The 13,932-nt window shown below is 45.4% G+C and overlaps 1 protein-coding gene across 2 annotated transcripts in view; it reads right to left on the bottom strand.

Annotated features, from left to right (window-relative positions):
• Positions 1–574: 574 nt before the first annotated feature.
• The window catches only part of XRRA1 (X-ray radiation resistance associated 1), a 36,109-nt gene continuing 22,751 nt past the window's right edge, over positions 575–13,932 (bottom strand). Inside the window, exons 13-19 of one of the 2 annotated variants that reach the window (XM_007440115.3) lie at positions 13,641–13,734; positions 12,124–12,242; positions 8,909–10,363; positions 6,492–6,621; positions 5,616–5,731; positions 3,671–3,776; positions 575–2,516 (exon numbers count right to left, since the gene is read on the bottom strand). In XM_007440115.3, coding sequence (XP_007440177.1) covers positions 2,248–2,516; positions 3,671–3,776; positions 5,616–5,731; positions 6,492–6,621; positions 8,909–10,363; positions 12,124–12,242; positions 13,641–13,734 — 2,289 coding nt within the window. In that variant the 3' untranslated portion in view covers positions 575–2,247. Of the gene's footprint in view, positions 2,517–3,670; positions 3,777–5,615; positions 5,732–6,491; positions 6,622–8,908; positions 10,364–12,123; positions 12,243–13,640; positions 13,735–13,932 lie in introns of those variants that run through there. The other variant, XR_015796059.1, reaches the window with a different exon arrangement.

The following is a 13,932-nucleotide window of genomic DNA, read 5'->3' on the forward strand; positions in this document are numbered from 1 at the left end:
CTGCTGATGTGCAGCCTGAATGAAAGCCAGCTGCAAGCGGAAAAACCAAGCACCAGAGAACATGAGTTCCCCCATTGGGGGGAGATGGGCGGTTGAAAAATTTAATAAATAAATATGGTGGGACGGCAAGACCCGGATCCTGCAAGATTGCTCCCGAATCTGTGAGGGTCTGGTTTCTGTTGCCCCCCGCCCCACTGTTTCACACTAGAATTCACCTGTCCCTGAAGACACTGGGAATGCGCAAAATGTTGGTGCAGGGAACAGCCAGTTCTGCTTGGCCTTTGCCCAGACTGGAAGGACGGACCTGGGATGCATCTGGCCGGAGCTGATGGGATCCGGGGGGAGAGACCATGGCACAAAGGCCACCGGCAGTGCCAGCAAAGGGACGGGAAAGGCCCGGAAGGCACTGGGAAACTTGGGAGAGAAGTATAGGTATTTGGGTTGGGCATGGCATCCTGAGCTTGAATCCCAACGCCATCATGGCCAAGAGGAGGTAAAAGGAAGGTGGGCACTGGGAAGTGAGGAGTGCCCCAGCCTAGCCCTGCTCACCTGGTCAGACCCTCCCTGGATTGGTCTCGGCCAAAGCTGAGCACACCTCAAACATCCCGTTTTCCTTCGGCCAGGCTGCGACCTGCCTGGCACGTGATCCCATCCATCTTCCAAGCCAGAACGTGGAACAAGCTTCCTGTTTCATACAAAGCGCTTGGGAGCTGCTAGTGGGAAACATGATGTCAACTCACATGGAGGATGGAGAAGTTTGAAGAACAAAAGCCTCTGAGATGCAAGGGGAAGCAAGTTTCTCATCAGAATGATGAATATTGGGAATAGGAGATCTGGGGGTCCCATTTACAGTGCTGTTCCCAAACGCGATTCCACAAGACACAACAAACTTCAGAAAATAAATACATCCAGTCAGAAAGATAGAGAATGTGACTTGTTAATTTGTAAGCTTTTTTCCCCCCAAAATCAAAACAAGCACATCTCTTCTGTTATGGACACAGTTCAGTGCAACATTTGGAAAACTTATTTTTCCAAGAAGAATCAAACTTCAGCATTTTGCTAGCATCAAGAAAGAAGGCTGATGATGGCTTTATGCCACACTTTCAACCTTGTGGGATTTAAAACTATGTTGTTGTTCTCCTTTCCATGCCCAAATATCTCTAGCTTTTCCTAGCACATAGGATTTCTAAGCCATCCTGAAAGTCGAAGACCTGTTTCTTTTAAAGGATGTATAAAATTTTTGTTAACCAAGAAGTGTTGTTGAGGGAGAAGCCTCAATTTTCATCCTGGTGGCTATCGCAAGGAAATCAATTGGTTTTATAGAAATAAACCATGGTTATTCCAAAGGATTAAAGCCAAGAATAGATCGCACTTAAGTGCACGTATTGTTGTAACCCAGCCTTTGAGTGAATTAACAATGAGCTGAAAACTCCCTCTGACAAAAATTCCCCAAAGTTCAAAACATGGATAGTGAAAGAAAAACCAGAGTATTAACAGCAGAGTTATTTTAAGGATGAAGACCTTAATGACACTAATTTTCTTGAGTAAGAACTTAAGAAAGCGCCTAAAAGAATCACCAGGAAAACAAAATTACAACCATTAAGGTAGAAGAAATTTTTATAAGTGAACCTTTGCTCTGTGGAAACTTCTGACTTTCTTCCATAGGCAGAGGAAGTCTGAAATAAGGAAAAACGTAGCAAAAATCTTGTGTGGGGGAAGTGCTACTGTTTTATAGCACGACACGGAAATGTGGTAGTCTTAGTCTACCACTGACACCTTCCACAGGAGACCTTTTGCAGGGCCCTGACTGCTGCTGATTAATTCTCAACATGGTCTCCATCAATGGATTCTTCTGAACGCTGGTCAGAAGGACTGGCTGGACTGCAGTCATTCTAACAAACCAGAGACCCATCGCTGACGCAGCTGTTTATTTGACTGTTAAAACTGCTACACCGCTTCCAGGCACCCAAGACTTCGGTTTTGAATGTTCCCTTCAAGATGCACCTCGAGGTTCCGTGTTTTCTGTTGCACTGGTGAGCTTTCATACTGGAGGAACTGAACCAAGCCTTCCAGTCTAAGTTATCCTGTAAAAGAAGGTAGTCTGTGTTCCTCAGAAAGTGGGAGTCAGGGTTATCACCACTCCAACAGCTGCAGGTCCTTGAAGCAAAGGGTCTCCAAGAGCAGGTGCCACTTGAAAGTCTTCTAAAACAGGTAGGTTATGGCACGCCAGTATAGCTGGGAAGTCTCTTACTGACAGGATGGAAGAAAATCATTATTCTCTTGAAGGACCTGGACAGAGGACTCTTCTAGCTTTCTCCTCACCTTGACCTCAGGAAGACTTTGGAGCTTCTGGATGTGGTTCACTTCAGTAACCTGTTCCTTACCAAATGACCTGGACTCACTGATCATGTTACAAGTGGCCACTACAGATTTATACTCTTCTTGAAATTCTTTCAGTAGTTCTAAGGCCTCTCGATATTCACGCCAGTTCCCCTTTTTCCTCCGCAAGATGCATACTGCAGAAAACAGAAGTGACCATCATCACCATCATCTAACACAGTTATGTCAGATGTTGCAAAACTACCTACACATCTGAATGCACATACCATGTGATGTGGCTATCAAAAGAACAAAATAAAACAGGAATGCATAATGTCTTACATTTCTCCTTGGGAGAGGGACTAGTGGGTTAGATTTATCCCATTCATGTGAACTTGTTTTCAACAACTGCTAATGCACATTATTATAAAAGGGGTCTCCTCTGAGACCAGCTAAACTCTGGTTGATGACATGGAAACACCCCAGCTGTTTTCTTGGCAACAATCAGGAAATAGATTGCTATTCCAGGGAGATCAACCAAGGTCTAACAGGTCTAGATACTACCTGGGTTCATAATACTCTGGTTGGAACCAAAACAGTAGGGAGCAGAGGCATGTGTAGGAACACACCCAACCTGGTTTGTCTTAATGTTATGCCAGAGAAAAATGGACATGATCAAAAGGAAATGAGAGCGAAAGTAGACATCTGCAGGAAGAGAAAGTATGAGTCCTATATGAAAAAGTTCAAGAAGACAGAATGATCTCCCTACAGAATGAATGGAAGATGGACATCTAGAAAGGCAGTGTGATAGTTGCTATGAAGCGAGTGAAAAGAATAAGACTGCGGAGTGTAATTCCACGAATGGGAAGTCTAAAAGGGATGCCTGGTGGAATGATGAGAAAATGCACGGAAGAGAATGGTGTCTGCCACATGGACGTTCTCAGTCTTTCCTTTCCTCTTGATCCGTTCACCCCTCCTTCATCTATCTGTTCTGCAATTCTCTCTGCATGCATTCTCTCTGTATGACTAACCTCAACATACTTCTTTCAATCTGGGCATACGTGTCTGTATTCATTCCATGTTCCTTCAGCACTTGACTAATTCTTGATTCACCTCCTCTTGTTTTATCTCATACACTTCTTAAACTAGGTTAGTTTCTGATTCAGTGTATTTGGCAAGTGCAGAACCTGGGTCAATTCAACCAGCAGCTGAAAAGGGTTGGGTGAACACAGACATGGGATAGCTCCTGCCTTTCTCTCTAATAGCCCTGCAGCAAATCCCATCTTCCACGTATGTCCAAACTCTCCTCCAATTGACCACTGGCCTTGAGATCCTTTTCCGGGGCCCTTACCTAGGGGTATGTGGACAATGTTTGCAGGTTTCCTCAGCTCCAGGAGGATTTCTTCCAGCCGTTCCATTCTGGTCTTTTGAACCACTGGCGCAGGGACTCTCAGGACCTGTGAGAAAAGCAGATCAAAAGCAACCAACCAAGGATGAGTACCATCCTTCACACACCCTTCCTTCTATTAGTGGTCCTGAAGAGGAACCACAGTCCATGTGTACTCATCAGCAACAGATGGCAAGCCTGCTCATGCTGATGAACTTCGGTGTCTGCAGAAGTTAAAAGCACCTTTAAGGAGCCCAAAGCCAATGCAACATGGCCAACTGAATGACATAAAACTGGAATGTCTGAGGAGGAAGGGACTTAAAGATGATTTAGTCCAACCCACGGCTCACTGCAGCAATCTACTAAACCATTCCTGCTAGGTGGCCAACCTGTCCTTCTGAAAAGCTCCAGAAAGGAGGAGTCCATCTGGGCGGCAGGTGGACTGTCTGGCTCCTTAACACTTCTTACTCTCAGAAAATTCTTAATATTCAGCCTGATCCACTGAACCTTTCTTAGAAGTTTCCCCTTCTGGTTTCTCAGTTTCTAAATCCACGACATGTCTATAAAATATGCAGAAGTTTGTGAATTGCCATAAATACCATATCCTGTCAGATTAAAGCCAAAAGAACATTTAGACCGCCATAAAACACGGACCCTGTAACATGGCTGCCATTTGTACAAAATCTAGATGACCCAGGACGTGGCCACAACATTAAAGGTACCTTATTAGATAAGCAGCACTGCGACTTGTGGATGTAAGTCTCGCTATGTTAAACAGGAATGAATAGAATCACTCTATCATCACGTTTTCATTTTAGGTTTTTTAGAATTGTCCAATAAATGAACACCCATGGTATTGATCTAAAGATATAGGTAGCCATTATTACTACTTAAAATAGGTAAAAAAGTATTACAACGGTGCTTTCTAAACAGAAAGTCTTTCCCAATGGTTCTCCTTGGAGGACAAGTTAAAAAAGAGAAGATGGTGGCCAGGACCTCACAGCCAAAAGTCTGCCCCTTTTTTACATGTGGGGCTTCAGCTGAGCAATTGCAGCCACCATCTTGACGTTTTTGACCCCTTTGCAGGTGCCCCTGTGGCTAGGCCCACGTACTCCACTAAATGGCCCTGAGGGAGGTGTAAAAAGACATCAGTAACTAAAAAATATTATCTTTAAAGAAAGACGATGCTTTCCATGACATCCAGAACTCCAACTGGCGTGACTTTTGGTCACCCTGACTAGGAATTCTGTAGTTCAGTACCTCTTGAGGGTGCAGGTTGCAGAAAGGTGACCCATGAAGAAGAGGTGAATAAAGCTGACTGACCCTTTGTAACAATCATGAGTTAACGCCTGACGGGAGGCTGAAGAATAGCTTCTATCTTAGAGCTGCAACTATACTGAATTCTATCGTATAGTGCAGTATTAATGCAGCATCAGGGGTTGTGCAATATGGAATGTGAGGTTGTGTTATATGTGTTTTATGTGTTTTATGGTTTTTATATTTTTAAAGCTGCACTGGGGTGGCATTAATTTCGTTGTACAAGTTGTACAATGACAATAAAGATTTCTATTCTATTCTATTCTATTCTATTCTATTCTATTCTATTCTATTCTATTCTATTCTATTCTATTCTATTCAAAATTATTCCTGCTCAGATAAAGACGCAGCCATGAGTCCTGATAACCTTGGCACAGGAGAACTCTAACTAACCAAGAGGCTCACCTGGATAGCCTTGATATTTTATGAAGGGCCTTACAATCACTGCAGGTTCATCCAATAGTCCCAGGAGGTTCTGTGTTTATTCCCATTTTACTGAGAGGTAAATGAGGCCAAAGGAAGTTTGTTGGAGCAAGAATCTGGATCCGAGCCTTCCCACTCAACCCCCAAGCACCTCTGGGTGGCTGCTGACCTTCTTTCTGGCAGACACATAAGGCTTCTGGAAGCAATCCAGCCTGGCCTTCGGTTCACGGTGGACAAGAGGATAGCGAAGGGCTTTCTCCAAAGCCTGGACGTTTTGTTGTATTCCTGGTTGAAATACAAACGGAGAAAGTATTGGATGAAAGGAAAAACAATTTTCTCTGGATCCCTCTCACCTCCGACACAAGGGCTGCACAACAGCAAGTTCATTACGGCGGTCAGGCCATTATAATTTAGGATGAGGATCGTGAATTCTACATTAAACACAGGCCCTGATGGGGAGGCTCATCTGCATCTGGGCTCACCATTTCGATCCTCAGATGGGGAGAGGGGTATTTGTAAGAACACTCTCAGGAAAATGGGCTGACAGTCCACAGAATGAAAGAATACAGCAGCCCAACATGAAGCTGGGTGGAACTACAAGCTCCATAACTCCTGGTCAGGATGGCTGGGAATTATGGAGATTAGACTCCCACACAGCTGGAAAACACCCATCGGGAAAGGCCGCCATCAACCTAGCCTCATTTTCTGTGCCATCAACCTAGCCTCATTTTATGCCCCCATCACACTGCTGTTTTTTGCCAGCACAAGTCCAAACCACTCCAATCAGGCCCCCTCTGAGCAACCGACAATCCTGCCTAACCCTAACCTAAGTTTAAAACAAACCAAGATAACCACAACATCATCCACAGCCTAATCAGCCATCAAACGGAGCAGAAGTTTGCCATCTGCTTCTCCTCTAGGGGTCCAAAAGAGGGGGGTGTCTCTGTTCTGAACTTTTTAAGCTCCCCCCACCCTGAAAATAAGTCCCCCAAAGCCAGCCATTTTTGCCCCCCGCCCTAACCGACCAGCAGAGGGATCAACTCACCTTTTGGCTCAACGAAATCTGAGCCAGGGTCTCCTCCCAGCAGCTCTTCGTAACCCTTGAACTTCTCCGGCACTCTTGGGGACTCTGCCTTCTTCTCCGAGCTCAGCTGGGAGCCAATAGATTCATCTACCTTGCACCCACAGAAGGAAAGCAGAAAAAAGCGATGGCTACAAACTCAGAGGTTGAAAATGATGCCCTTGTCTCTGAGGGGCTTGCCCAGAGCCTGGTTCCACTTTCAAGGTCATACAGACGAGAAATACTGGTTATTTCCTGGATATGAGAATTTGTGGCCATAACAATTTGTCCAACAGCAATCAAGAAAAAAAGTGTGTGTGTGTGTGTGTGTGTGAGAGAGAGAGAGAGAGATCTGTGCAACAGGAATGCTTCCAAAAACTCACCCAGATTCCAGAATTCCAATGAACTCTATCTCAGTTTCAAAGGGGAACTCAATCATTAGGACAGGAACATATCCAAAAGACTATTTAATTCCCAACTAGTGAACTGGGCAGGACTGTGCATGAATATGCCTGTTTTCTCACGTCCACCACTGTTGTCAGTGCATAAGTGGGTAGAGCTGGAAATCAATCCTAGATGGAAGAGTGAATCAAAATTCTGCTAAGGGTTGCAAAGTGTGCAGAAATCCTTTGGCCTAATTTCAAGAGTAACTTCATAACAGAAAGAGCAATGGGACAACAGAGCCACTGACTCTCCTTTTCTGTAGGGGTTGGAATGCTTTGATTTGCATTCCTGCATGGCACAGGAGGGTGGACCTGATGTCCTCAGTGGCCCCTTCCAACACATGGATTTTATGAAAACAGGACATCCTTCTAGAGCAGTGTTTCTCAACCTTGGCAACTTTAAGAGGTGTGGACTTCAACTCCCAGAATTCCCCAGCCAGGAAAGCTGGCTGGGGAATTCTGGGAGTTGAAGTCCACACCTCTTAAAGTTGTCAAGGTTGAGAAACACTGGAGTATTTCAATGGGAGGCAAAATGGGGGTCTGTGGGGAATTCCAGAAATATTTCCCCTTCTAAATAAAGAAGTGTGTGTGTGTGTGTGTGTGTGGGTGTGTGTTTTCGCAGCTGCTATATATGTTATGTGTGATTTTGTTATATTGTTTTTATAGTTTTTTAGCATTGTTAGCTGCCCAGAGTCATGTATTTGAGATGGGCGGCTATATAAAATGAATGAATGAATGAATGAATGAATGAATGAATGAATGAATGAATGAATGAATGAATGAAAAATATATCTTGTCTTTATTTTTGGTCAACCCAAGGTGGTATACCTACTGGATGCTCCCACCTCCTATCTTCCCCACAACAACAAACCTGTGAGGTGGGTTGGGCTGAGAGATGGAGACTAGCCCAGAATCACCCAGCCAGCTTCTATGCCTAAGTCAGAGTCCCCTGGTTTCTAGCCCAGCCTCTCTGCCACTAGACCAAACCAGCTCTGTGATTTTGTCCCCACCATTTTTGAAATCAGCCCCAACTGCCCCAGAAGGCTGGAGTTGCAACTTGATCTGTCAGCAGCCGAGATGGGGATGAGTTGGAAGTGCAGCAATCATTGAAAATTCCAGAATTAGTCTGGGAAATAGTCGTAACTGGAATTCAGGAGGAAGGAATGGAATGTGGGGTTGAAGGAAGAGGAGGAGTTGGGGAGCACAGAAAGGAAATGTGACTCACCTTCTGGCAACCTGCCTTCCATTCAAGATCATTGGGTAGCCAGTGGGGATAGCCAGAGGGGCACCCAGGCTTGGCTTTAACTCCCCATTTGCCCATGAAGTTCACCAGATGACTTGGGACAACTCACGGCACTCTATTCATTGTGTATAAGGCTACTCTGAAGATTAAAAATCGGAATCACTCCCAAGGCGTGGATTGTGCTACCTTCTTTAGAGGAGAGGACAGCCCTGGCTTTCAAACAAAAGGCTTTTGCAGGGCGATGTTTCTGAGAGGGGCAACCAAGTTTCTCTGTTGTGACAAGTCAACAAAGCATCTTAGGACACATTAAAGCAGAGGTGAACCATGTAATGCCCACACGTGATTTAGGGGCTTCTAAAAATTTGATTTATGGGGCAGGACATTATGGAACGATGGACAATGTTGCCTGCTCAACCACTGCACAAAAACACACACTATAATACAACAGCTCAACTTCCCAAAGGAAGAAGTTGATCCTGTTTTGAAATCAGGGCCACCACCTAGTAGAGCAGGCCAAAATTCCATCCTGGAGGAGCCCAAACTCCAAACTCCAAATGCCATCCGCCAAGCCAACCCCCTCCTAACAGTGAGCTTTAAAGTGAGTTGTTGAGCTTCTTCTCCCTTTTCCTAAAAAAATAAAAGTAATCTGGTCTACCTAGAAACACCTTTGGCATAATAATTTTATAATGGCATAATAATCTCACCAGCTCACCCACCTGAGTCATGAAAATGGGTTCCGACTTCCCCATATCAGTGACATCTTCTGTGTGCATCTCCTTCTCCGTAGAAATGCCATCCTCTGGTTCTGGAGGCAAGGCGTAGGATTGGGCCCGGGCAAACAATTCGTACAGCTCTCTAGAATCCGATCGGGAGGGCGGAAGCAACAGTGGTGAAGACTTTCGCACTGAGGACAATTCAGCCAATGTCAAGCTCTTCTTCTGGCCATGTCCCACAAGAGAAGAACTTGGGGGAGGAAATCCAGGATCTTCCTGTTCCTTTGAAGAATCTGAGAGATTCATATCTTGAAACACTAAGGTAGGAAGCAGAGAAGGTTCTGCTTGATCTTCATCTACATCTACCAAATAAATAGTTGGCAAGCGAACCTCTGGGAGGTGTCTTGCAGATGATCCAATTAATGAGACACATTCTGATAAATCCTCTCCACCTGAATAGGAAAATAGTGTGGGTTCCTGCTGATCTTGTTTTTCTGTGGATGATCCACTTGATGGGAAGACCTCCTGCTGATCTTGTTCTTCTGTGGATGATCCACTTGGTGGGAAGGCCTCCTGCTGATCTTGTTCTTCTGTGGATGATCCACTTGGTGGGAAGGCCTCCTGCAGATTCTTTTCCACTGAAAATGATCTCACTGGTGAAAGTGGCATACCCAAATCCTCTTCTCCAACAACAGATTCAGATGGTACTACTGGTTTGGATTGTTTCTGTTGTGGCAAAGATGAATTAAGCGGTGTAATGGATGCTGACTCACTTTGCTCTCCAATAGAACTGGCAGACAAAAGAGTCTTGGATATATCTTGTTCTTCTGGTCCAACTATTAGAACAAGTTCTGATAGCTCCCGTTCTTCCAAAGGTGAGTTGGCAGGTGGAACAGTTTCCAAATGTACTTGTGGCAATTGTTCTGCTAAAGGTGTTTTCATGGAAGGGCTGGATTCTGACAAGCTCTCTAACTGGAGAGGAGACTCAGACAGAACTTGATCTGCTGAAAATGACTCAGCTGGCGTTGTGAACCCAGAGTGACCCTGCCCTTGTGAAGCTGATCCACATGGTGAAAGAGCTTCAGACTGACTTTGTTCCAAGGAGAATTGGGATGGAGGAACATTACCAGCCAGGATCTCATCTAATGAAGATCGGTGTGGGGTACTATTTCCAGACAGTCCTTCTTGTGAGGACCTAGGGGTAAGAATTTCACTTGCTAAACTGGTCAGAGAGAGAGATGCAGACCTCTCCTCGCGCTTAAGAGTAGATAGGATGGGTTGCTCAGGATCAAAGAAAAAAGAAAAGGATCTGCTTTGTGGGACAGGCCCAGCTTCATCTAAACTCATTCTTTTATTAGGATCCAGGTCTGCCCCTGTCCACAGCTGCCAGAAAGTAGTCTCGAGAGCAGTTTCTATCCTCAAAGGGCGCTTTCGGACCTTTGGTAGCTGGGATTTAATCTGAACAGACACAGAGAAGATCAATGCAGGGCCATCAGGATTCAGTCCCCATAACAACATAGCCCTCAACCTTTTCAGGCTCAGGGTTCATGTACAGATAGTCCTTGCCTTACAACTATTTGTTTAACGACCGTTCAAAGCTACAACGGTGCTGAAAAAAGTGACTTAAGACCAGTCCTTGGACTTACAACCATTGCAGTGCCCCCATAGTCATGCGATCAAAATTCAGGCACTTGGCAACTGGCACATATTTATGACAGTTGCAGCGTCCCAGGATCACGACTGTCATTTGCAACCTTCCCAGGGGGCTTCCAACAAGCAAAGTCAATGGGGGAAGCTGGATTCGCTTAATGACCATGGAAAAAAGGTTGTAAAATCAGGCATGACTCACTTAATGACCGCATGGCTTAGTGACGAAGGTTCTGATCCCAATTGTGGTCATAAGCTGAGGACTATCTGTATAACTTCATCCTGAGCGTCGGATGCTCTTATGCCTTTATCAATGGCCAGCCTCACCCTTCCTTCCATTCTGTTTGCACAACATGTTTAACTAGCTCAGTTAAGACTAACCAGGTTGTATTTGCCCAACAGGCAACGCGTGGATGTTTTTTTTCAACTTAGATTAGGGTTCTTTGTGGTTGAGCATATTGTCTGAACCCAACAGGTTCATTTCTGGTTCACCGTATGTACTGGCAAACTCCCAGATGGATTAATTCAGTAACTAAGTTAAATGTCCAAATGCAGCCAACCAAGGACAGGCCTGGAAAGAACTGGATTTCAATCTCTTTTCTGCACAAATGCAAAAACGGCAGCGCATAAAACTCTGCAATCTTGCCTCTGGCTATATGGTAACAAAAGCAGAATCCAGTTTCCTTTGGGCCTATTTGTAGCAGGTGTGAAAGCACCAGTGAATAAAGAGATGGCTTTCCTTCCTATATTTATTTTTCCCTGCTCACTGCACATTTAAAATACGGCTGTATTTGTCAAAACAGGAGCTCTGCCTAATTGACATATTCTGCACTCTTTAGATGGACACCTTTTGACTGAAAAGAGTTTGCAGGGTGAGGCCAAGACCCATTTTGCTCCAGAAATTTGTTTCTCCCAGTGGCCAGCTGGGTGCCTCTTGGGGTGCTCATAAGCAGAAGATGGAGACATTCCCATCTTCCACTCTTGTTCCCCTGCAACTGGGATCCGAAGACATGCTGCCCCCAATCCAGAGGTCACATGGAGTCTTAAAGAATAATAGACCTCCACAGACCTGTCCTCTGTGGATTTGTCCCACCTCCCTTTGAAAACCATCTAAGTTAACGGACATCACTATATCTTAACTCCAGACACCTTCAAGTTGCCAAGGTTGAGAAACACTGTTGTAAGTTGCTATGAAGAGCTGCAAAAAGGGGAGGGGGAAATTGAGGAAAGCCCCCATTTGAGAACCATGGGAAAATGATCTTTCCCAAACAGGTTCTCTACAGATATGTTGGACTGCCACTCCCATCATTCACAGCTAGCATGGCTACCAGTGCCCAGCTGGGAAACAGTTCTAAAAGGGAACGTGAAAGCTGATTTTCACGTACTAAATTTGATTCACCTTAACCATGCTAGCGGTGCGCCTCTACGAATAAAGCAGTTAAACTGCCACAACCCATCCCGGTTCCTCTCCCTGCACGAAAAATATCCAGCCCAACAGAGACAATGCTGGCTCCCTCCCCAAATTCTCTTTAATTAAGGATTTTTTACAACCAATTTCTTAAGGTTTGTACCTCCCGGTTTGCCTTGATGGGTATAAAAATGCGTGGCTTCTCCAGCTTGGAAACTTTCTTCCTAACCAGTTTAATTCCTAGTTTGTTTTGAAGGAAACTGGTGAGCAGAGGTGGGTCACCTAGGGGAACGGAGGGAGGAGAGAGAAAAGGAGAGTTCGTTTTTAAACAACTGGCAGAACAATTTGCCTTTATTTACCTAACTCTGTGTTGCTGTTAGAGCAGTGTTTCTCAACCTTAGCAACGTTAAGGTATATGGACTTCAACTCCCACGGCTGGCTGGGGAATTCTGGGAGTTGAAGTCCACATACCTTAACGTTGCTAAGGTTGAGAAACACTGTGTTAGAGCAATGCAGAAGGACGGTGAAGGAGGAGTACCATCTAGGGCAGCAAAAATCAGAAGTCTGGTATCACTTTTTCCAACTAACCCATTTTATTCAAGGCAAAAGCTTGTATTTTATTTTATATTTTATTTTATTCAAAGGCAGAAGCTGCAACTCACCAAAGCTTCTGCCTTCGAATAAAATGGATCAACGGGGCTACCAGACTCCTCCTGATTTGTTGCAGAAGGATGCGCCCTCCAAAGCCACTTGCCATGCGAGCATCACAATTCTGCTCCTGCACATCCCAAATTCCAAGCCAAGGAACGCTGAATTCTGCATAGTTAAATTATGCAGTTTTTTTATTTTTTTAAAAAAATGTTTTTTGTTTGGTTAAACGCTAGATCTGCCTTGGGCTATGCCAAGTGGGAATTACGAAGGTGTAGTTCCAACATTTGCAGAAGAAGCCGGACTGGGAAAATTGGTGGCTGATTGAGCAACAGGCAGATGAGGCCCTTGTCAGACGTTTCTATTCAGGTCAGATACTTGCATCGGGATGGAACGACCTGGAATCAAAGGGCTAGATGGGGAAATAAAAACAAAATCACAGCAAGGAAGCAACAGCCAAGATTTCCATATTGGTGTCAAGAGCACTACTTGGAGGTGTCTGTAGAATCAGTCACAGCAGGTGGCAGCCTTGGCTGATCTTGAAAAGCTCAGCAGGGTTGGCTGCTCTTAGCACCGGGATGGGGGACCACTTGGTGATCGCCACACTGTAAACTCAACTCAGGAGATGGGGAAAAAAAAACACTTTCTGGACGAAAACAATGGTACACTAATCGATGTGGTTGCCAAAAAAAAGTATACGAAGTCACCAGAAGCTACGGGGATCTTGAACCCTTGCACAAGAAGAAGGAACAGGCATCACAGTCCTCCTCCTGGCCGCGGGGTCCTAGTTTAGCTTCCTTTCAGAAATGCTCTGTTCCTATTTGTAAGGGTTGCTTTTACAGAGCACTTAGTCTCTTAAAGCCTCTGTTGTGGTTGTCTTCCCAAAACAGAAAGGAACAGATGTTAAGAAGTCCCACTAAGCTTCCCACGTTCCTTTCCTGCCTTTCAGGTGACAAAAAGCCAAGGGGGTCCCTGTGGGCGCCACCCTCTGCCCCAGGAAAGCCCCCAACCATGGCCACAGGCAGATGGTACCGCTCCGCGAAGTGGTGAAGGGGTTGCCATGGAAGGTCAGCTCCGTCAGGGAGGGGAAGAGCGCCACGGCCAACAGATCTTCCTCGTGCTCAATCTGCAGATCAAAACAGGGAGAGGCTGTTCGGATGACGGCGCCGGTGCAACTGTGTCCTCCCACTTGGGACCCTCTCGGGCCAGGCTGAGATGCAGGCGGGAACGGCCCTCTTCCCAGGGATTGGAAAGCGGAGCCTGGTCCGTGCCCACTTCAGAAGCGGGGAGGGAGAGGATGGAGCGTTCCCTGCAGAACCCATCT

Source organism: Python bivittatus, unplaced genomic scaffold (genome assembly GCF_059951505.1).
Source record: "Python bivittatus isolate LINGU-HERP-01145 unplaced genomic scaffold, Pbiv_v1 ctg000340_np1212, whole genome shotgun sequence".
Lineage (NCBI taxonomy): Eukaryota > Metazoa > Chordata > Lepidosauria > Squamata > Pythonidae > Python > Python bivittatus.